This window comes from Apium graveolens, chromosome 7 (genome assembly GCF_009905375.1).
Source record: "Apium graveolens cultivar Ventura chromosome 7, ASM990537v1, whole genome shotgun sequence".
NCBI classification, from domain to species: Eukaryota; Viridiplantae; Streptophyta; class Magnoliopsida; order Apiales; family Apiaceae; genus Apium; species Apium graveolens.
The window spans coordinates 269,250,891-269,275,769 of NC_133653.1; the positions used below are offsets into that span (position 1 = coordinate 269,250,891).

The 24,879-nt window shown below is 34.6% G+C and overlaps 1 protein-coding gene across 4 annotated transcripts; it reads right to left on the minus strand.

Annotated features, from left to right (window-relative positions):
* Window positions 1-70: 70 nt before the first annotated feature.
* Window positions 71-19,287, minus strand: LOC141672146 (nuclear transport factor 2-like). 4 transcript variants are annotated; one of them, XM_074478649.1, is made up of 10 exons: window positions 17,860-19,287; window positions 3,306-3,375; window positions 2,510-2,701; window positions 2,129-2,429; window positions 1,879-2,024; window positions 1,573-1,735; window positions 1,156-1,277; window positions 987-1,052; window positions 579-642; window positions 71-490 (listed from the first exon to the last, which is right to left on the minus strand). In XM_074478649.1, exons 1-10 carry the CDS (start codon window positions 17,883-17,885, stop codon window positions 264-266), a joined length of 1,377 nt encoding a protein of 458 aa, XP_074334750.1. In that variant the 5' UTR covers window positions 17,886-19,287; the 3' UTR covers window positions 71-263. The 4 variants fall into 4 exon arrangements, with proteins under 4 accessions (XP_074334750.1, XP_074334748.1, XP_074334751.1 ...); XM_074478647.1 differs by having other exon boundaries at window positions 1,822-2,024; XM_074478650.1 differs by lacking the exon at window positions 3,306-3,375 and having other exon boundaries at window positions 1,822-2,024.
* Between the last annotated feature and the right edge of the window lie 5,592 nt (window positions 19,288-24,879).

Consider the following 24,879-nt stretch of genomic DNA (forward strand, 5'->3'; position numbering starts at 1 on the left):
ACATTAAAAAAAGGACATGAACATAAGAGACATTATTTAGCAAATCTTGCTTCATCAAAATGGCCAACAATGCTAGTCAAAGGATTTCTTCATATGTGTAGCTGATCAGATATACATAACCAAAAGACAACTGGTCATGTCATTAATGTAATTGGTGCAAACTACCATTGTTACCAAGTCTAAGAAACCAGCACAACAATCTATTCAACGAAACAAATATCCAAGACTAATCAAAAGTAAGATACACTTCAGTCCCCTATCATCTACTCCCCGGTATCACTGCCATGCTCTCCTCCTCGACTCCGGTCAACACGGCGATACTCCTTGTAGGTCCCACTGTTACTTCTTGGCAGGCTTGTGTTCTTGTGATTTTTTCGAAATTCATTTCTTCCGTAGCCCCCGACACCGAAGTAACCACGAGTTCCGAAGCTGCGATTCTGAATATTCCCCCTGTCCGGGATAAACCTCCCAGTATCTCCCGTGCTCCGAACTGTGAACAAGCATATTTCAATCTTGTTAAAACTATCAGTTAGCTCCAGGTCTTTTTCTACAAAGAAAAACAAGAGAATTAAACTTGCCTCTGATAGAAGATTTCTTTTCCTGCACCAGAACATGGCGCCCCCACATTGTAACAGGTGATTCCTGTAACAGATTAAAAAAAATTATTATTAAAACACAGGGTGAAATGATACTGGACGGGATTTAGGCATCATCCCCAGCTGAAATTCAACATAACATGCAGGACTGTAGTTTGAATAAACAAGTAATCTGTGTTGGCCAGATGATAACAGAATACATTAAGAAGAATCTAGATAATGATAATAGCTATGTTACAGAAGACATTGTAATTGTAATTGTAAGGATAAGTGCCATATATATATATTTATCTGCTATGGATCCCTTATTTCTAGTTTATCGTTCTCATATTTGCTTCGACAAGCAATTTAATCAAAATCCTAACCAAATGTGAAGCGTCATTTTTGTACCTTTATTGCATTCTGCATGGAGTCCAATGATTGAAATTCAACAAAGCCAAAATGATATCCATATTCCTGGAATTAATTAGAGACAAACAGTTCACAATATATACAAGAAAATCTAAGAGAGCAATATCTAAATTATATGTTTGATGTACCAAAAATTTCTAAATTGCACCTTGTGAATTTTGACTTGCACACCACCCTCGTTTATAGGCCCAAACTTTGTAAATTCTTCAGTTACATCTGCGACAGTTGCTTTCGGAGGCAGATTCCGTATGTAGATGGAGTACCCTTCAACTACATGCAAAAAAATCCATGCGAGGAACTGAGACAATTTATTTTTATGCCGAATAGAATAGAGATTTACAAATTAGAATTATATCAACTATCACAATAAAATAATCATTTCAAAATGTAAGGCATATCAAAAGATAACTCAGGCCCAAGTAACTAACTACCGCGTAAGAATTTGTCCTTTATACTTTAAAATATACTTTGAAAGCATGTTACTGTACAAGACCCCATATAGATGTCATAGATGAATAACTTAAAAGAGAGTATTACAATCTAATTGTTAGAAGCACACTATTACCACTTTTTTGAGGATTGCTACTTTGAGGACCAATGTCACTGATTGGAAGTGATTTCGTTGGTTCAGCAGAAGAATTCGGGGACCCAGGTGTTCTCGGACTATTCTTAGTAGGAGTCCACTTCAAATCACCAGTTTTGCTTGCAGCAACCTTTGGTACCTTCACCTATATTAAAACTCAAACAAATAGATGACATGGAATTAGAAAAAAGCGCAAACATACGGTGAATTTAAAAACAGACATATACTAACAATGGAAGCACATGTTCTGTTTTCTTGCTTATCAACAGAAGAATCTGAGCTGCTCACAGTCAATGAACCATCCTGAGCAATGTGATTTGACCGTTCACTAACAGTCTCTTTTACCATCCCTGATCCTTTTTCCTCATTGAATAGATTACCAGCTTTCATTTCACTTTCTACCCTATTTTCAGACAGGGTAACTGAAGGAACAACTGAAACAAAGAAAAAACATCCAAAGGATGGATCTTATTGCTAAAAATACATACAAACTAGATACCCTTTTAAAGCTATAAGGAATTGGACACAAATCATAAACCTGAAACAGTAACAAAGGGAGCAGTAGGAGAATTGTCACCATCACAATCAACTGGTTTAGAGTTTATCTCCAACTGCCCACTTTCCTTGACACACCTAAAAACATCGTTCAGCACAAAATAACCATTCCCCTGTGGAGCTAAAAAGAAAGTTTGAGTGAACTTCCATTTCGCATCATCAGTTCCACTGAAAGAACCTGTGACTACAACAATAATCCCCCAATAAAAAGAGTCTTGAGCATCCACCGTCTCGATTTTCATAGGGTTCTTAAAACTCAGTGTCTGAATTTTTGCATGGATATCCTGATCCAGATAATCAACAGATTATTATACAGAAGAATTAACAAAGGTCAATCGATTACAAAGAGATAAAAAGGACCTACATTCAAGGTAGTCACTGATGTCATCGTGCCATCCGAATTTGGCCAGCTTATAATACTCATTTCACTATAAAATCCATACGCCAACTCCGGAGTGTAGTTAAGAACATAGTAATAACGCGCCGCAAAAGCCTTACCGATAGTTTCAGCATCATAAAACACGGGGGTGAGATGAATTGCTGCAGGCACTGACATCTGCATGACATACACAGTCAAAACAATCATACAAAAGAAAACCATATCACAGACTCACAAAGTAAGCAATTAAACAAACCATTATAGGATAGATCTAATGAACCGGAGTACAACAATTAAAAAAAGAAAACATATTTGTCTCTATCTAACCATTCATCTCTCTCTTTAGATATATATGTGTGCATGTTTGATGCCGCATCCACATTCGCTGCCAGTGAGATGAGTACTATTAAGTATAAAAAACCTTATGTCCGTAAATTAGAGCATTGAACAAGTTGCACTGTTGTGTAATTCAAAATAATCAATTTTTTTATAGAAGAAAACATCAGGTTTATTGCACCAAGGGTTTATAGCAGGTCCTCTTAATCACACTCAAAAAATAAAAAAATGAAGCTAATCTATATACAGAAACAATTAATCAACATCCTAAAAAGGTAAAATAAAACATCAATAATTACAATAATCATTCAATCGACCAAAAAATTTCATTTCGTAACATAATAAGCAAACCAGGCTGGAACCATAAAAGCTGACAAAGAACCTGGCAAGTAACATAATCAAAGAATTGTGAATCATTCATATATAGATCAAAGCAGGAGAATACCTTGTGAAAATTGATAGGATTAGTAATGGCGACTTTGCCGAGGCACAAGCGAAGAGACAGAGATTTAGTACTGGAGAATTGCAAGTTCCGGAAAAAAATATAACTTCTTAAAAGAAAATAACGGGAAAGCGACAAATAATACAGATGGGCCCTCTTAAAAGGTATTTATTTCTAGCATCATACAGTTCTTGTACGTTTTTAACAATATAACTTTTTAAATGAAAAATAACGGGAAAGCGACAAATAGTATAGATGGGCCCTCAGAAAAGGTATTCATTTCTAGCATCATACAATTCTGTACGGTTTTAATAATATAACTTTTTAAAAGAAAAATAACGTGAAAGCGACAAATAGTACAGATGGACCCTCTTAAAAGGTATTCATTTCTAGCATCATAAAATTCTTATACACTTTTATCTACGACGTAAGATATGAACTATCAAAGGTTTAAAAAGCAAAAAGAAATCATTGCAAAATAAGTGTCAACTGTAACCTACTTTTAAAAAAAATATTATGCAATTGCTAAAATCACTCGAGTTTGTAACATCACACATCGATAAAAATAAGAGTATTTGAGGCCTTTATAGATATAAATCAACAACTAATGTGTACCAAATTCCTAACTTATTCGGACTGACACGTGGCAGGTTATTGGGCCCGGTGTATATTCGGCTGTGAACTTTGATGTTATAAATGGTATCAGAGGAGGTCTGCCGGGCTGGAAGTGCAATTTTAACTTGTGCAAAAAGACCACGAACCAAAACTTATGTCATGGTATTATTAAAAAACCATGCATTTATATATAAAGTAAAGGCAAACCAACCAAGGCGATAGAAAATCGCCGGAGTCCTAGGTGGGTGCCTATATATATATAAATAGTAAAGTTCTAAAAAATCCACTATTTCATTGGAGTTCTGGAGTCCATATATGTTTTGCAAGTAATATATTACATAAAATATTGCAAAACTTATGATTTTGCAAATCATGTTATGCAAATATCATTCTTTTAATGATAATCTTGCAAATCCCATATATTTTACAAGTAAACATTGCATTCTACGGAACTTACTTAGTTTGCAGAACATTCATGGTCACGTTGCAGAACATAAAATATTTGGAAATATTCTACTTAAAATATTTATGAGATTTGTAAGATTTTTATTAAAATAGTGATTTTTGTAAAATATGCTTCAAAAAATAAAAAAAATTGTAAGAATTTATTTGTAGGAAAAATATAGACTCGGACTCCATAAAACTTAACTCTCTCTCTATATATATATATGGTATTATGTAGATATACTCTGATTACTTTTAAAAATAATTACATTATGAAAGACTTGTTTATTTGATTGAATCAAGATTTTATCAACTTTAATATGTTTAGTTTTGAGGTTTTTGTACGAGTATTTATGGTTCAATGGTACAAGTTTATGAACTTCACCACACAAAGATGAAATAAGCAACGTCAAATCATATATTAGAATAATATTCACATATATACACTTGAACGCCTAATTCACCTAGTGTACGCCCGGGCGCTGCCTAACTCGCCTACCCCGTTAAAAAACAAGGTGGTTCAGACCCCTTTTCTTTTATCACCAACTTTCCGCCTAGATGATACCTTGACAAATATGCTATAAAGTAAAGTGACTGATGTAATACACTAAAAATTACTTGAAACGTAGGCTTATTTGTGCATTATATTAGTCTATGGTCAAAGTGGATGAACTGTGTAACACCCCGGTCAGTCCCACATCGATAAATTTGGGACTTCTTTTCAGTTTATAAGAGGCAAAGTATTACTACTATGTGCACCAACGAATCATGATCTTTTTGGGGGCTTGTTGTTTACCCAAGTTGGCTGCACTTGGTCCAGTAGGCTTCGGCTTATTTCAGACTCGGAATCGGGACTTGACCCGATTTTCGAAAAAAACTAGGTATTTGACCCGGGTTGTCACAAATTATGTATTTGTATAATATAATACATTTATTAACATCTCTCCTAAAAAACCTTAAGGTGTTGGTTCAACAAATGATGTCAAATGATGTCACATATACGAATGAGGTTGGAACACGAAACCTTTCTCCAAACCTATACTCACTTACGTATCTACATCCCACACCTATTTTTTTTGGAATTATACTAAGACTCACGTATTTAATTTGAAGTACAACTTGATTGCATAGGTATTACAATATACAATAGTAATATACTAAAATAGTTCAAAATTTGAGTAAAATTTACAAAATAATGAAGTATAATTATATAATTTCTAAATTATTCACCTAAACTTTAGTAGAGTATTACTTATTTTCTATATCTTAAGCATTTATCAACAAAAGTTAAAGGAAAACAGACCATTTCAGGATGGACCACATTCAATCAAAAGTACTTCAACCTGGGTATAAAATAATTAACATAGATTTCTACATAAAAGGTTTGATGCCAAATCCACATTGACAACTAATATCAAGTAATAAGCAGTAATACATCAAAACTTATGTGAATAATCATTATAAACAACTTGTATACTATTTTTATTTCTTAATTGTGAACCTAGTTAATTACATTCAAATTTTGACCTCATAATCTCCCCATGTGTAGTTCAATGAGTAGAAATCTTCCTCAACTTCTTTTATACATAATAATATATCTGTAAATAATATACTCCAAAATGTCAAGGTACTTGATAGCCCATTCTCATTAGTAGTGCGCTCACCCCCTTATGTATGCATTTTTATGGCACAAATTATTACCGCAAGGGGTTCACGAATAGCCTAGTCGCAATGTCAATCCCCTGTCCCACTAATCGTCATATGTCGAATACCTTACTCCCTGTATACTATACTAATACACAAGTAATGCCCAAAATATTATGTTCATAATCATAGCATTTTAACTAGTCAATAATTCACTAATAGCCAAGTAGCTAGAGTAATACTTTATATCTTCATTTCCTTACTCCCCTCTCCGCATACTCAATAAAAATCTATCAACTATACCAAACGACACGAGTAATGCACGAAAAAAACATGTCCACAATCAACAAGAATTTAAACAATTTACACCGGAATGTCAGTAAAACTCGAAAACCACCCATTTACTTAAATTCAAGAAAAAGGGGGGTTCGATTTAATGAGGTTCTAGAAGCTTCCACAAGGGTTTATAGCAAGCACTGTTCATAATAATAATCAGAGTCGAAAATCACAAAATGAAGATACTCAACATCCTAAAAAGGACCAAATACAACATCAATACTAACAAACAACCATTCATTCGAGTATTAAACATGGGTTTTTCAACATATTGTCATATTGAGTTATTGATCATAAGAAAACAAAATAAAATGTAATAATGACGCACGTAAATAAAAAAAGAAAAAGTGGTAAAGCATGCATATACAAATAATCTAAGGAAATGAAATATATATATATATATATCGTGGAAAAGATGAAGAGGGGGAAGTAGTTAATTTGAAACCAAGGCCAAGGAAGAATGATTGTTGTGGTTTTTGTACAGGGAGAGGGACGAGAGTAATTATTCACCTCTCTTTTTTTAAATGAAAATTTATGGGAATTTATGAAATTAGGAAGAGTAACAAGTACCGAGTCCTACTACTCTTTATACTACTAATTTTTTTTTGCTCATTTTCAACTTCTGCATCCGGGACTAAGGGTATCTCCAACGTGCGGCTAACTCACTTTTTATAAATAATATAAATTATCGGGTTTTAGTGATTTAATATGTTCTCATCTTCAATAAAAAAATTTAAATTGACTCCTTAATCTATTTTTTATTATTAAAAATATCTTGAATTCACAAAAAAATAAAAGTAAGTGAAAAGAAAGATAATATTGTTAAAAATATATAATAAAATAATAGTTAAGAGTGAAATTGGGCTCTTAAAATTGAGAAGAGATATTAGAGCAAGTCCAACATGTTCCTTATATAAGCTTTTAAGTCCAATTAAGGAATTTGACACAAATTTACGCTCAAACAATGTATTAGTGCTTCCTTAAATCACTAAGATATCACCTTCATATCTTATCTTTAAAGAACTACTAACCCTCGCATATATCACTTTTATTAATAAAAAATTTGTTTCTCACTTTTTCTTCCACTTTTCTGTGTCTTTCTTCTACTTTTTGCCCATATCTTTTCAAGTTTATTATTATTATAATAATAATAAAGGATGAGTTTAGGAATCATTGCTGGAGTTGAAACATAAAACCATGTTTTAACTTGCTAAGAGTTAATCTTATATAATATTTATAAGGAAGTTACTAGCATACTATTGGATTTGCTCTTAGACTCTTAAAGTTAAAGTTAAGTGTGAGTTTAAAGAGTATATTGGAGCAATATCTTGATTCTCCCTCCTCAATTGTTGAGTTAAGAGCTTGAATAGAGAGTGTATTGCAAATGCTCTAAAACGGTAATGAGGTTCAATTTTTTTTATAAAAATTACAACGGTTATTCTAAGGTGTGTCCAAGGGCTTACTTATGAGTTTGATGCATTTTTATTAGTGAAGTTGGTGTAAATGCAAGAGGTTCATTAATATTTATAATTAGAGGGTCAATCAAAATGCATCAATCAAATAAGAATTAGTGTTTATTGTATATTTTTGGACAAACATTAGAAAAACCGAATTTATAAAAGCAAAAAAATGATCTATCTGTATTAAAACAACCATCTACTGTATTACACATGTCTTAATAATAATATTAATCACGTATACTGAAATAAGTAATGAAATAATTTTATGCATTCATATTATTATGTGGACTATAAGTCTTGATTATCGAGCCAAACAATTAGTTATCAAGAATTATATTCATAACACTTATATATCTTGAATATTTGGCAAAAATCAAGAATTATATTTCTGCAACTTATTAGACTTTATTATATGATCTATTATAACAAGGATCGAGAAATATGTTTGAAAATTTACTAGGAACCTGAATTTTTTAATTTTTAGAGTTAATTGTATTAAAATCATAGGCGAATAATGAAGCTAGTTTCATTTGGTCAATTTATGGTCAGTGAAAGAGGCATTATGTAGAGACTACATGTGGGTGGTGAATATATAAATATATCCTTTGACGGAATTTGAAACGATTAAAAGAGAAAAAATTTAAGGAGTTGCTTCAAGTAAGGGCGCGATGCGCAGCAAATGCGAACTAAAATGGCAAATTTGATTAAAAGTGTAGCAAGGCGGATATTGAATATGACATTAGGTAAAGTAAATACTCTCAAAGAGTCTTGGTGGTGGAATGAAGAAGTACAAGTAAAGTGCAATTAAAGAAAAAATGTTTTATAGAAGTAATGTCATGTCTAGAGTGGGTCAATAATATTTTTAAACTTGCGAAAACACGTAACAGAAAACAACAAGATTTTAGTTCGGTTCGCTATATTAAGGATGAAGGTAGACCATATTTTACTGCATGATGAAGATATTGTTAGTTTTGTTAAAATATAAGCAAATTTTATTCATAGTGAATCAAGTCAATACATAAGTGACCAGAAGATCATATACATTTAAGATATAAAAGAAGAGAAGCCGAACTAAATATTGGCAGGAAAAGTAACTAACTTCTCTAGTTACAAAATTGAATATATATATGTACTAAATATCTTCTAAATGCCGATGACTTTGATTAATTGTGTTGGCTATTTTGTTGACTTGATAGTATTTCCAATACCCCCCTCAGGTTGGGAGGTAGATGAATGAAAGTGTCAGAAAATCTCAACTTGGACAACAGATTGCGGAAGTGAGGAGATGGTACAACCTTAGTAAGTACATCAACAAGTTGACTTGTTGATTGGTGGTAGGAAGATAAGTAAGTTGTATAAGACCTTCAAGAATTTTGTCATAAGTACAATGACAATCTATTTCGATGTGTTTAGTTCTCTCGTGAAAAATTAGGTTCTTAGCTATGTAGATTGCCGATTGATTATCACAGTGGAGTTTAACTGGTTGCAAATCTCGAACCCCAAATTCTTCTAGGATACGAACTGTCCATGTGACTTCAGCAGCTGCAGAAGCCATGGTCCTATATTCGACCTCAAAAGAAGATCTAGAGACTGTGCTCCTTTACCTTCAATTTTCCAGGAACTTGGAGAATTGCCAATAAAGGATTTAGCCTGTCACTGATTATCTGGTATTTGAACAGGAAGCCCAGTCAAAATCAGAGAATGCTTGCAAAGTGAGACATGAAGAAGCTTGAAGTTTAATACCCTGACCAGCTCTTTAATTCACATATCGAAGTGTATGTAGCAAGGCCTGATAGTGTGAGTCACGGGGTAAATGCATTCAAATCAGTGACATATGTATCTGAGGGGAAATATTAGATAAAGAATGAGAATGAGATGGAGAAGATAGAGGAGAAAAACTTTGCTGAGGTGAAGTAATAAAAGGAGTATCTGTGGTGATGATTTGTAGGGAATAGATTGGATCAGTAAAAGGGATAGAGGGTGAAGCCATAACAAGCAGGAATACCGAGTCTTTAGAGTTTTGTCTGGCAGCATGATACAAATGAAATGGAAAATACATGTCATGAAAAATAACATATTTAGAGTTAAGTATAGAATCAATATTTAAATCCAGAACCTTATAACCTTTCTGATTGGGTGGTACCCAAGAAATACACAAGGAATAGCTCTTTGATCAAACTTTGTTCTGTTGGCTTTTAGTGGCTGCAATATAACACATACAACCAAAACATCTCAAATTTTTTAAATTTGGGTTAGACTTGTAGAGCTTAAAATATGGAGTACTAAAGTTGATACTTTTCAATAGCATCCTATTAATAAGGTATGCAGCACAAAGAACACAATCACCCAAAAACCTAGCTGGTACTCTGGACTGGATGTACAAAGCTCTAGTTGTTTTTAATAGGTGCCTGTGTTTCCTCTCCACAACTCCATTTTGTTATGGAGAGGAAGCACATGTGGTTTGACTTACAATACCCTTCTTCAAATAAAAGAGTTTTAGATTTCCAGCAACCAAGTTTGGGGCATTATCTGACCTTACACACTGAACAATAGTTTTGAACTGATTCTCAACATAATTGATAAAGTTATCCATAATACTAGAAACATCAGACTTGTGTTTTAACAAATGAATCCAAGTATAGTGACTAAAATCATAAACAATGGTCAAAAATTGATTACAACCAGATTTAGATTTGACCTTATATGGTCCCCATACATCAATGTGAAGTAATTAAATATACATGTAGTTTGGATAGACATTGAGGGAAATACAGATCTAGTCTTCTTTGCCATAGGACAAAGTTGACAAATATCGCTGAATGAGTGTAGATCATTAGGAGAAAGAAGTAATTTGAGTTGAGAGAAAGGTAAGCGGCCAAGCCTCATGTGCCAGAGTTGATTTTTAGTAAGAGTTGAAGCATATGCTTGGCAATGTGAAGTAGACAATCCAAAATTCTGTAGTTTTGTCTCTTCAGCAGTGTACAGACTATTTTTTAGACTACCAAGAAGAATATGTGGATCTTTCGGAGAATGGTCCCGAAGTAAACATTCATCATTTGTAAAGATCAATTGAGAATGAAGGTCCTTACACAATTTATGTGCAGAAAGAAGAAAAATTTTAATACAAAAACTTGAAGAATATTGTATAAAGTGATTGCATTATTAAGAATAACAGTTCCTATATGCATCACTTGAATTTTAGTCCCATCAGGTATATGTTAAAGTCAATACTAGTCCCCAAAGTTGATGATGATCAAGGAATGAATATGTTAATTAGGATTTGGTTATGTGTGCTCGTGGTGATGTTCAATTGGAGAGGACGCAAACATGGGTTATGCAGCTTACTTGGACAACAAGGAATAAAGGAGCGATGCATGAAGTTGGACAAGTAGCTGATTATTATATAATTATTACTTATAATTTTGCTTACAAGTTTTTACCTTTCACTTGAAAGGGTTTTTCTTGTTTTAAGCACTTAGGATCTTATTTTCCTATTTGGATTTGGTTTTTATCAGTTTTCTATTTGAGTTTGGTTTTAATATTTGTTTCCTGGATGGATTCAGATATTAGCTAATTCAAGCTGATATTGAATTTCTCTTGGAATCCTGTTGGGTAAAGGTTATTGTCTAAGCCTATAAATACCCCTCTCATGTAATCTTTTGGAGATAATGGATGATATAAAACTTGTGTTTTGAGATTAACTATGAGTAGTTTTTCTTTTCTCTAAACTTCAATTACTGGATTGTTTTGAAGGTTAGATTCAAATTACTTAGTTTCTGGATTGATCTAAGCAATTTGAGATTCAAAGTTCACGTTTCTGGATTGATCGTGTTCTTTTGAAATATCTTTTTCTTCTCTTATCCCTTACACAATTAGTAAAGATCAATTGAGAATGAAGGTCCTTGCACAATTTATGTGCAGAAAGAAGAAAAATTTAAATACAAAAACTTGAAGAATATTGTATAAAGTGATTGCATTATTAAGAATAACAATTCCTATATGCATCACTTGAATTTTAGTCCCATCAGGTATATGTTAAAGTCAATACTAGTCCCCAAAGTTGATGAGGATCAAGGAATGAATATGTTAATTAGGATTTGGTTATGTGTGCTCGTGGTGATGTTCAATTGGAGAGGACGCAAACATGGGTTATGCAGCTTACTTGGACAACAAGGAATAAAGCAGCGATGCATGAAGTTGGACAAGTAGCTAATAATTATATAATAATCAGCTACTTGTCCAACTTCATGCATCGCTCCTTTATTCCTTGTTGTCCAAGTAAGCTGCATAACCCATGTTTGCGTCCTCTCCAATTGAACATCACCACGAACACACATAACCAAATCCAAATTAACATATTCATTCCTTGATTATTACTTATAATTTTGCTTACAAGTTTTTACCTTTCACTTAAAAGGGTTTTTCTTGTTTTAAGCACTTAGGATCTTATTTTCCTATTTGGATTTGGTTTTTATCAGTTTTCTATTTGGGTTTGGTTTTAATATTTGTTTCCTGGATGGACTCAGATATTAGCTAATTCAAGTTGATATTGAATTTCTCTTGGAATCCTGTTGGGTAAAGGTTATTGTCTAAGCTTATAAATACCCCTCTCATGTAATCTTTTGGAGATAATGGATGATATAAAACTTGTGTTTTGAGATTAACTATGAGTAGTTTTTCTTTTCTCTAAACTTCAATTACTGGATTGTTTTGAAGGTTAGATTCAAATTACTTAATTTATGGATTGATCTAAGCAATTTAAGATTCAAAGTTCACGTTTCTGGATTGATCGTGTTCTTTTGAAATATCTTTTTCTTCTCTTATCCCTTACACAATTAGTAAAGATCAATTGAGAATGAAGGTCCTTACACAATTTATGTGCAGAAAGAAGAAAATTTTAAATACAAAAACTTGAAGAATATTGTATAAAGTGATTGCATTATTAAGAATAACAGTTCCTATATGCATCACTTGAATTTTAGTCCCATCAGGTATATGTTATAGTCAATACTAGTCCCCAAAGTCCAAGTTACAGCGAACACAATTCTGGTTACTAGTTGTTGGTTGATAAATAAATATGAGTAATAAAACTAGGTATTGGTTTATGGTTGAATAATTTCTGGTTGAAACATTTAGTATGTAATAGACTTTTTCAATGATCTGAATTAACTAGCTATCTGTGTTGTATGGTATAGATGGTTTACTAAAACCTATATATACCCCCTGTAACTCAGTTTATAAGATAAGCAATAACAGTTGTTTTGAGTCTAGAAAGTAATTGTCTGTTCATACTTGTTCATAGAATAACTTGGGTGTTCCTCTTGTGAGGTTAGCTTCTTGTGAGAGTAGAGTGAAATACAGTGAGTGTTTTTAACAATTGACATCAGAGCCAGTTTCTTTGTCTTGTGAGTAGTTGAGTGTTTTGCAAACTTATAAAGATCTCTTCACAGAAGATGGGTGATCTACAAGTAATGGGAGGAATCAAAAAGCTTAACAATCAGAACTACTATACATGGTCAACCTGTATTGAATCTTACCTGCAAGGTCAAGACTTGTGGGAGGTTGTTGGAGGGACAGAAGTTACTCAGCCAACAACTGAAGATGTTGTTCGCAAATGGAAAATTAAAGCAGGCAAAGCAATGTTTGCTCTAAAGACCACAATCGAATAAGAGATGCTGGATCATATTTGGGATGTAAAAATACCGAAAGAAGCCTGGGACACTTTCACAACACTTTTTTCAAAGAAGAATGATACTAAGTTACAAATTCTGGAAAATGAATTGCTATCAATGGCGCAACAAGAGATGACGATTGCTCAATACTTTCACAAGGTGAAGTCAATATGCCGTAAAATCTCAGATTTAGATAAAACGGATGCTATTGGAGAAGCCAGGATAAAGAGGATAATTATTCATGGTTTAAAACCTGAATACAAAAGTTTTGTTAGTGCTGTGCAGGGATGGTCGACACAGCCATCTCTAGTTGAGTTTGAAAATTTGTTAACAGGTCAGGAGGCTATGACAAAGCAAATGGGAGGAGTCTTGCTGAAGGGTGAAGACCAAGCGCTGTACTCTAATAGAAGCGGAGGCAGTAGGAAACAGCACAACAAAGGAGGATTCAATAAAACTGGTGCCATGTCCAAAAGTTACCACGAAAAAGAAATGCGTCCAGGTGGAGCTTCCATTAATCATAAGCAGTTTGATGGGAAGTGTTACAACTATGGTAAGAAGGGGCATATGGAGAAAAATTGTTGGTCAAAGAAGAAGTCTTTAGAGAGCAATATTGCTACCTCTAGCACCAACGAAGAAGAGAGTTGGGATGCTGAAGCATTATTGGCTACTGATGAAGATATGCTAGCTCTGACAACAAAAGAGAAGATTGATTACCAGAATGATTGGATCGTAGACTCCGGATGCTCAAACCACATGACTGGTGACAAGAGCAAGATGCAAAACTTGTCTAAGTATGTGGGAAATCGGGTGGTGGTAACGGCTGACAACTCAAAGTTAGCAATAGCTCACACCGGAGAAGCTGCAGTTACACCTTGTTATAACCAGGATGAGGTATCACTTCATAATGTGTACCATGTTCCTGGAATGAAGAAAAATTTGTTATCTGTGGCTCAATTAACTTCATCAGGTCATTATGTTGTTTTCGGCCCACAAGATGTGAAGGTATTTCAAAACCTTAATATCTCAGACAAGCCAACAATGAAGGGACAAAGGTTAGAGTCTATTTATGTAATGTCTGCGGAAGCTGCATATATAGACAAAACAAGAAAAAATGAAACAGCAGATTTGTGGCACATGAGGTTGGGTCATGTTAGCTATTTAAGCTAAGTATGATGATGAAGAAAGCAATGCTAAAAGGTCTCCCTCAGATTGACGTGAGAACATACACCATATGTGCAGGATGTCAGTATGGTAAAACACATCAATTGCCATATGAAGAATCAAAGTTTAAAGCAAATAAGCCATTGGAGTTGGTACGCTCTGATGTATTTGGACCTTTAAAACAACCATCGGTAAGTGGATTGCGATATATGGTGACATTTATTGACGACTTTTCCAGATATGTATGGGTTTTTCTCATGAAGGAAAAATCTGAAACACTTTTGAAATTCAAGGAGTTCAAAGACATGCTCGAGTGAGAGGCAGTCCACAAGATTCGATGCTTGCGTACAGACAATGGAGGCGAATATAGCTCAAAGGAGTTCTCTCAATACCTACGTGATAATAAAATCCGCCATCAGTTTACTTGCGCAAATACACCCCAGCAAAATGGGGTTGCAGAGAGAAAAAATCGGCATCTTGCAGAAATATGTAGAAGCATGTTACATGCTAATAATGTGCCAAGAAGATTTTGGGCTGAAGCTATAACAACAGCAACGCATATCATCAACAAACTTCCTCAACCAAGGTTGGATTTTGTTTCACCATTTGAAAAATTTTGGGAAAAGAAACCTACTATAAGTTATCTTCGAGTGTTTGGTTGTGTATGTTATGTATTTGTTCCTAATCATCTACGAAGCAAGATTGATAAGAAGGCTGTTAGATGTATCTTCGTGGGATATGACAACCAACGTAAAGGATGGAAGTGCTGTGATCCAATAACCGGAAGATGTTACACATCACGTGATGTCGTCTTTGATGAAGCATCTTCTTGGTGGACATCAGAAAAATAGAAATCACCCGACTCAAAAGAATTTGAAGACATGATAGAACAAAAGATTGGGAAGCATGTCGTTCAGATTTTGCCAAGCTCGGATGAAAATATAAATGATGATAATGTTGATGATGAGGAGCACAATGTGACACAAAATCCTTGGCAATCTGGTGTGTTTCAACAGCCATATGAAGGAGATGATTCTGGTGGAACAAAAGAATTAACTCCACTGCGCAGGTCAACAAGAACTCGAAGGGCAAATGTCAAATATGTTAATGCAGCAATAGTTGAAGAAATTGAATCTGAAACGTTCTAAGAAGCATCGCAGAAAATGGAATGGAGGACAGCTATGAGAGAAGAGATTAATGCTCTTCAAGAAAATCAAACTTGGGAATTGATTCCTAAGCCAAGCAATGTGAAACCTATATCATGCAAATGGGTTTACAAAATAAAGCGTCTTCCAGACGGGTCAATTGAGAGACACAAGGCTCGATTAGTAGCACGTGGTTTCTCTCAACAATATGGACTAGACTATGATGAAACATTTAGTCCAGTGGCAAAACTCACAACAGTAAGAGTTTTACTTGCGTTGGCAGCTAACAAAAAATGGTGCTTATGGCAAATGGACGTGAAGAATGCATTTCTACATGGAGAGTTGGATCGGGTGATTTACATGAATCAACCAAGAGGTTTCGAAAGTAGTTCTCATCCCGATTTTGTTTGCAAACTCAGAAAAGCTCTTTATGGATTAAAGCAGGCACCGCGCGCATGGTACGGAAAGATAGCTGAGTTCTTAAGCCAAAGTGGTTATGTGTTGGCACAATCAGATTCTAGCTTATTTGTTAAAAACAGAGAAGGGAAGCTAGCAGTGGTGTTGGTTTACGTAGATGATTTAATCATCACCGGGGATGATGAAGAAGAAATTTTTCATACTAAGAAAAATTTATCGGTACGCTTTCAGATGAAAGAACTTGGAGAGCTCAAGCACTTCTTGGGATTAGAAGTTGATCGTAGTGAGAATGGATTGTTTCTTTGTCAACAGAAGTATGCTAAAGACCTCCTACAAAAGTTTGGTATGCTTGATTGTAAACCAATTTCAACACCCATGGAGCCAAATGCAAAATTATGTGTACACGAAGGAAAAGATCTGGATGATTCATCAATGTATCAACAAATCGTAGGTAGTTTAATCTACTTAACTCTTACCCGACCCGATATATCTTATTCGGTAAGTGTGATAAGTTGATACATGCAAAGTCCAAAGAAGCCTCACTTGGAAGCTGTTCGAAAAATACTAAGATATGTAAAGGGTACAATAGATTATGGTCTGATGTACAAGAAAGGTGCAGAGAGTAATATACTTGGATATTGTGATGCGGACTATGCATGAGATCATGATACACGTTGATCAACTACAGGGTACATGTTTATGCTGGGATCCGGAGCTGTGTCATGGTGTAGTAAAAGACAACCAACAGTGTCTTTGTCAACAACAGAAGCAGAATATCGGGCAGCGGCAATGGCAGCTCAGGAGAGCACATGGCTGATTCAACTAATGCAGGATTTACATCAGCCAATAGACTATGCGGTTCCACTCTTCTGCGATAATCAATCAGCAATTCGTTTGGCTGAAAATCCAGTGTTTCACGCAAGGACAAAACATGCTGAAGTACACTACCATTTTCTTCGAGAAAAAGTTCTGCAACAAGAGATTGCAATGCGGCAAGTTGCGACAAATGAACAAGTTGCTGATGTTTTTACTAAAAGCTTGAGCACCGGAAAGTACGAGAAATTCCGCAGCCAACTTGGAGTAGTTCAAAGAATGGGGACTAACATTGAGGGAGAGTGTTAAAGTCAATACTAGTCCCCAAAGTCCAAGTTACAGCCAACACAATTCTGGTTACTAGTTGTTGGTTGATAAATAAATATGAGTAATAGAACTAGGTATTGGTTTATGGTTGAATAGTTTCTGGTTGAAACATTTAGTATGTAATAGACTTTTTCAATGATCTGAATTAACTAGCTATCTGTGTTGTATGGTATAGATGGTTTACTAAAACCTATATATACCCCCTGTAACTCAGTTTATAAGATAAGCAATAACAGTTGTTTTGAGTCCAGAAAGTAATTGTCTGTTCATACTTGTTCATAGAATAACTTGAGTGTTCCTCTTGTGAGGTTAGCTTCTTGTGAGAGTAGAGTGAAATACAGTGAGTGGTTTTAACAGTATAGTGATAGAGTTATCACTTTCAGAAGCAGTGAAATATGTATGAAAACAACTAGAACAAGACAAATATGGTCTGTAGCCCCACTATCTATAATCCATCCAGAAGTAGAACAGTAAAGGAGACATACTTTACCTGATAGTAGTGCTGTATGATCAGAAAACGTACCAGATGTACCAACTTGAGCATTTCATTAGTTGCTGATATTGCTGAAAAGAGATGTTGTTAAGGTCCTGAGTTTGACCTTCAATGGCAGTTTGTTCTTCAGGTGCAATCTGAGTAACTGCAGCAACTACTTTCTTATCCCTATTTTCTATGAAATTTGGGGGATATCCACGACTTTCGAAACATCTGTCAACACCGTGACCAGGTATCTTGCAGTGTGTATAACAGTAATTAGAACTAAGCTTATTTCCAACCTTCCTGTTACCACCAGTACCAAAATTTCGAAAAAATTCCTAATGCCGGATGTGTTGCCATAAAAAGGTTTTCCAGTAGAGCCAAAAGATTGCTTAAATTAGATTTCAGCACCCTTATTGAAAGCAAATGCCAGCGATTCAGTATTAAGAGATGACTGAGAGATTTATTTGTGTCTCTCTTCCTGAGAAAACAGCCTGTAGGCTTGAGAAACATTAGGTAAAGGCTGCATCATCAACAAATTTGCTGGCCTTTATAGCTGTAAAACCATCATTCATTCACTTCATCGTGAATTGGAGTAACTTTTGAGTCTGATCTCTTTGTTGAATCCTTTGTGTTAGGTTACATGAACACTTGTTGCATGTACAATGAGGTAGAGGATTTGCATTTGATATGCCATCCCATAGAGTTTTCATATTGGTATAAAATTCAGAAATGCTTTGTGATCATTGTGTCGCCTCTGAAATTTTCTGCTCAAGTGAATATACTTGTGTCATCGAGGTATATCCAAAATGATCTTCAAGATCAGACCATATTTCCTTTGCAGTAGGAAGAAATAACACACTCTTGGCAATCGTTTCTTCCAGATTAAAGATAATCGGGAATTTCAACAGCGTGATTAACAAATCCGAGTTTGTTCTTGGCGGATAGGGTTAATATCATTAAACGTTTCCAATTGTTGATACCAGTTCCATCGAACTTAACACAAACAAGTTGAGTAGAAGAAGCATCTGATGGATGAATATAGTATATGTTTTTCAAGAATTATCAATAGATCAATCAGAGAAATGAAGTTTTGGTTCAGAAATATCAACAAACAGTTGGTAAACAAAAACTTGGAAGATGATTATCAAGAACTTGATTACTAGAAAAGACCGATAAACACAAATTTAATCAATCTCGCATCAGAAACACAATAATTATTCGATCGATCAACTTCGAACAACCAATATTTATTCAAAAATTATTTCAGATATACAAATCAGCAAAACAAAGTAAACAATTGAACAAGAAGAGTTGCATGTTTAACGCCTGATTATTTAGAAACGAACATGTTTAAAACTTCCAATGATCAGCACGTTAATGGAGGACAAAAACGAGCAAATTGTATTCACAATGAATCAAGTCAATACAGAAGTGACAGGATTTCATATATATACAAGCTGTAAAAGAAGCCCAACTCACTATTGGCGGGGAAAAGTAACTAACTCTTCAATTTAAAAAATTGAATAAATATATGTACTCCATTTATATTCTGCAAATAAAATATCTTCTAAAACGTATTATCTTCCAAAATATGTTTCACAAATATAATTATTTCAATAAAATCATGTAAATCTCATATATTTACAAGTATAATATTGATATTCTGCAACATGAACATTTATGTTCTGCAAACTAAGTATGTTTTGTAGGATAATATTTTTTGCAACGTTCTACTTGTAAAATCTATGCAATCTGCAAGATTTTCAATAAAATTGTGATATTTGTAGAATATCATTCAAAAAATAATACGTTTTGCAACAATTTAAGCTATATTTTACTTGTAGAACATATATGAACTCTAAGGACTCCAATGAAATAGGAGACTCCATAGAACCTAACCCTTTAAATATTGATTTGATTGTTCTGTTTACTTGATAGTATTTCCAATAGATATTAAAGCACTGCGGCATAAATATTTTATGAGTTATTTAATGCAACCAGAGTGTTGGACATTATTTTGGACCAAGACGGTATTCACTTTGTGGAGTATGACCTTGGTCTGAGTTTTGATATTACTAGAGAAGAAGTACAAACAACCTTATGCATGATGGGTAAGGGTAGGTTGGTCTTGATGATATTCCGATTGATGTATATCACTATTTGGCAGAACCTAATATTCGACGGTTGACATATCTCTTTCATGTTATACTTCGGACTACAAAGATGACGAACGAGTGGCGGTCTAGTGTCATGGCACCTCTCTATGAAAACATGACGAACGAGTGGCGGTCTAATGTCATGACACCTCTCTATGAAAACAAGCGTGATGGTTAAAGTTGTAGTAATTATTGTGGTAATACAATAAAAATATAAGAACGGGTTATTGAGTTCAAACTTAGAAGGGAAGGGTCGCTGGCATTTCAACGAATTAATTTGATTTTATGACTGGTAGATCAATGACTGTGATAATTTATCTCATTCGTGGTCTCATGGAGAAATATCGAGAACACTATAAATATTTTTATATGGTGTTTATTGATCTGGAAAAGGTTTATGACAATTTACCACGAGAGATTAGTTGGAATTGTTTATAAGCTCAAGGTTCCATAATTATTTATCCGTACTATGCAGGTTATGTACTCGGATGTACGGACATCTGTCAGGTCACTAGTCGGAGATACCCAATATTTTTTTATTGAGATATGACTTCGTCAGGGATTAGAATTAAGTCCTTTGCTATTTACAATTATTTTTATTGCGCCTTGGTGTATGCTTTTTGTTAGTAACATTTTATTGATAGTTGAGTCTCGAGGTGAGATAAATACAAATTTAGAGCAATGGCGTGCTTTATTGGAGGTTAAGGGCTTGCGATTGAGTTGTTCTAAAATTGAGTACCTTTGTGTAAATTTTAGTGAAAAAATTAATGAGGCTGATGTACCGTGTGTATTGATGAAGACCAAGTTCCACTAACTAATCGTGTTAAGTATCTTGGACTTATTATTGATAATACCAGGGATATGGCTTCTGATGTTACGCATCGTATAAAGGCATGATGAATTAAATGAAGCCCTTTTACAGGAGTGTCATGTGATAAAAGTGTAATTTTGAAGTTGAAGGTCAAATTTTAAAAGGTTGTGGTTAGACCAACATTGTTATATAGTTCAGAATGTTGGCCATTGAGGAAGGTCCCAGAACGTCAATTAGTGATGTCAGAAATGCGTATGTTGCAATAGATATGTGGTCGCATAATGATGGTTCAAATACCAAATTATGCATTTTGACGCACATTAGGTGTTGAGTATATTACAAAGAAAATCAGGGAAGGTAGATTACATTATTATGAACATGTTCGGAGACGATGTACATTAGCCCCAGTTAGAGGGGTTGAAGACATATCGCAAGGTCAATCGCGCAGGACATGGGCTGATCAATTGAGTTTGGATATGGAGACCTTAAATGTCACATGTGACATGATATTAGACAGTGTTGCTTGGAGATGACGAATTAAAGTATATGAGGTTGTGTCCACTGATTTCCCGCCTATTAGGTCCATCCAATTTGACTAAAATCATGGGCGCTGTCAGTTTGGGAAAATAAATCATCTAAAATTCCGAGAGGCGTCTGTGCAGGCATTTCCCATGTGAATACAATCATGAGTTCAAGTTTATTTTGTGCACTTATCTTACTTTTTTTGTTATATTAGTATATATTATTTTGTTCATATTTATATTTACCAATACTATTTTTATCGTTGTGCACTAAGTTGGGGGTCTTCACGAAACAGTCTCCCTACTTTTTACTTTTTGGAGTATGGGCATTATCTGCGTACATCTTATCCTCTACATGCACTACTCAAAGTAGGATTGCACGGGTATGTTTAATTTGGTTTGATTATCCATGGCCTAGGGGCTAGGAAATTTTTTGTGTTTGATATGTAACCAAAAATATTCATTATAAGGTAAATAATCTTATCATATTTATCATACTCTAAGCTTTGTAATAAACAACATATAATAAGTTCGTTAGTTGTGTATAATGTTAAAGCAATCATAGCTACATGTACCCCTCAACACGATTTTTGTTATAAAGTGATATGGACGTACAGTAAAGATGAAGCTTATACCATGAAGTCTGAATATCATACGTGGCAGTCGGCCAATTATATTCACTAAAATATCACCATATCAAATATGGTTGAAAGAAGATGTAAAACGTGAATATTCCTCACAAGATAAAAAATTACGGAGGCTTTGCCGTATTACTATCCTGATCAGGACAAGGTTAGTAGGTAAAAGAATTAATGTTTCCATGAATTGCCCAATATATCTAGAGTATTTTCTTCATTTTGCTTAGATTGTCAATTTGGGTCTCAGTGCCCGCGGTTGTAGGTTTCTGTTAGATATATTTGATAATGTCATGTCTAATATGATTTATGTTTAGTTTTCATATCTTACTTAAACAGGACAAATCAGTACTTAACTGAAATCAGCACTTATACTGAAGTCAGAACTTAAGTGATCAGTACTTAAGGTTCAAGAGATATTTATCAGGAGATAATATCAGGACTTAAAGGAAACTTTCAGATAAGGAAGGCGGCTGATTGAAAGGAAAGAAGATCAAGACAAACGTAAGAAGAGATATGCATGAAGAAGGAATTCTATGAAGAATGGAATACTTGGAAGAAAAGATAACTGATTGATATATTTTAGGAAGCAAAATTATATTCCATATCAATTAGCGATTATCTTGTAACTGTGTAGTATATAAACACAGACATAGGGTTTACACTATAAGTATTATCATTATCGAGAATATTATTCATTGTAACCCTAGCAGCTCTCGTGATATTTGTTCATCACTGAGAGAGGACAGTTCCATATTGTAACAGAGTTTATTGCATTGAATAAAGTATGTTTTCTGTTACTTGTGTTATTTGAAATCGATTTGATTGTGCTATACACTGTATTCAAACCCCTTCTACAGTGTGTGTGACCTAACAAGTGGTATCAGAGCCTATCTGTTAACACACAAACAGTTTAAGATCCAAAAACAATTATGTCTTAAGCAGAAACTCCAACCAAGCCCACCAAAACTGAAGAAACACCAAAGACTCAAATCCATAGTCGATATGAGGCTATTAGAGTTCCCATATTGAAGCCATCTGAATATCCCATATGGAAGGTGAGGATGACTATGTTTCTGGAAGCTACTGATCCAGAATATCTTGACAGAATCCATGAAGGACCTCACAAGCCAACAAAACTCGTTGTTGTAGTTGCAGGTGAAGCAGCAAAGTCTGTACCAAAGGAGAAGAGTGATTACACTGCTGAAGATATCGCATCAATTGCTAAGGATGCTAAGGTACGACACTTGCTGCATAGTGCCATTGATAATGTAATGTCAAACACGGTAATTAACTGCAAGACTGTAAAGGAGATATGGGATGCCTTGGAGACAAGGTGCCAGGGAACTGATTCGATTAAGAAGAACAGGAAGACAATACTCACTCAAGAGTATGAACACTTTGACTCAAAGCCTAATGAGTTATTGACTGATTTATATGACAGATTTGTCAAACTCTTGAATGATTTGTCACTAGTTGATAAGGAGTATGATATTGAAGATTCGAACCTTAAATTCCTGTTAGCTCTTCCTGAAAGTTGGGATTTGAAGACAACAATTATAAGAGACAACTATAATCTTGAAGAAATAACTCTTGATGAAATTTATGGGATGCTCAAGACTCATGAACTTGAAATGGAACAAAGAAGCAAGAGGAAATGAGGAAAGTCGAGGACAATTGCTCTTAAGGCTGAAGAAGAATCCCCCAAAGCAGCAACCTCAAGGAAAGACAAAGGAAAAGCGTTCTTCACAAAGTCTGATACTGAGTCATCAAGTTCTGATAGTGATGATGACTCAGAAACTGAAAGCTTACATGAGATAGATGCTGATGAAGAGATGATGAAGCCATGTGCTCTTATGGTGAAAGGAATCACAAGGATTGCATACAGAAAGTTCAGGAAGGGAAAGAGGTTTTCCAGGAAAGGTGCAGGTTCTGATAAGAAGAATTTCAGAAAATCTGAAGGCAAAGGAGGGAAGTCTGACAGAGGAGATTACACAAATGTCAAATGCTACAACTGTGGTGAGAAAGGCCACATATCTCCTGATTGCAAGAAAGTGAAGAGTGACAAAAGGCAAGGCTCTTGTCACAAAGAAGAAAAGCTGGACAGACACTTCAGATTCTGAAAGTGAGGAGAACTATGCCTTGATGGCAAATGCTGATAGCAGTCCTGAAGTTGCTGAGTTAAAGGTACCTCAAACTACTTATGCCTTTCATACTGATGATATTAATGAGTTTAGAAGATATCTTAAAACCATGTTCATTAGTTATAGAGATCAAACTTTAACATGTGAAAGATTAACTTCTGAAAATCTTGCTTGTAAAAAGAGGAATGATTATTTAGAGAAAGAGTTAGTCTTGTTCCATCATTAGTGGTCTTTGTGATTGCAGGGCAACAGGAAAAACATCCTAGTTCTGGACAGTGGATGTTCAGGACATATGACTGGAAATAAAGCCCTGCTATCAGACTTTGCGGAGAAGGCTGACCCAAGTGTTTCTTATGGAGATGACAACATTGGAAAAACATTGGGATATGGTAATATCAATCTTGGGAATGTCATCATTAAAGAAGTAGCTATGGTCTCAGGACTTAAACACAATCTGCTGAGTGTTAGTCAAATCTGTGACATAAGTTATCATGTGGATTTCTTTGAAGAACACTGTGAAGTTGTAAGCAAATCTACAAGCATAATTGTTCTGAAAGGATACAGGCATGGTAACATTTATGAAGCCAAGCTTTCAACAAGTACTGATGGGTCTGTAATCTGTCTGATGAGTAGAGCATCAATTGAAGAGAGCTGGAATTGGCACAAGAAAATCTCTCATTTAAATTTCAACAATATAAATGAACTAGTCAAGAAAAATTTTGTGAGAGGACTGCCAAAATCAGTATTTGCTCCTGATGGCCTTTGTGATTCATGTCAGAAGGCTAAACAAAGAAAATC

What these genes read in the sequence shown, in the direction of transcription:
- LOC141672146 (XM_074478647.1), bottom strand. Translation starts at nt 17,885, where the DNA reads ATGAAATGCTCAAGTTGGTACATCTG. An exon ending in ATCCTATCAATTTTCACAAG is followed by an intron (nt 2,702 to 3,305) that starts GTATTCTCCTGC and finishes TATGTCATGCAG; the next exon opens with ATGTCAGTGCCTGCAGCAAT. An exon ending in ACAGAACATGTGCTTCCATT is followed by an intron (nt 1,736 to 1,821) that starts GTTAGTATATGT and finishes GTTTTAATATAG; the next exon opens with GTGAAGGTACCAAAGGTTGC.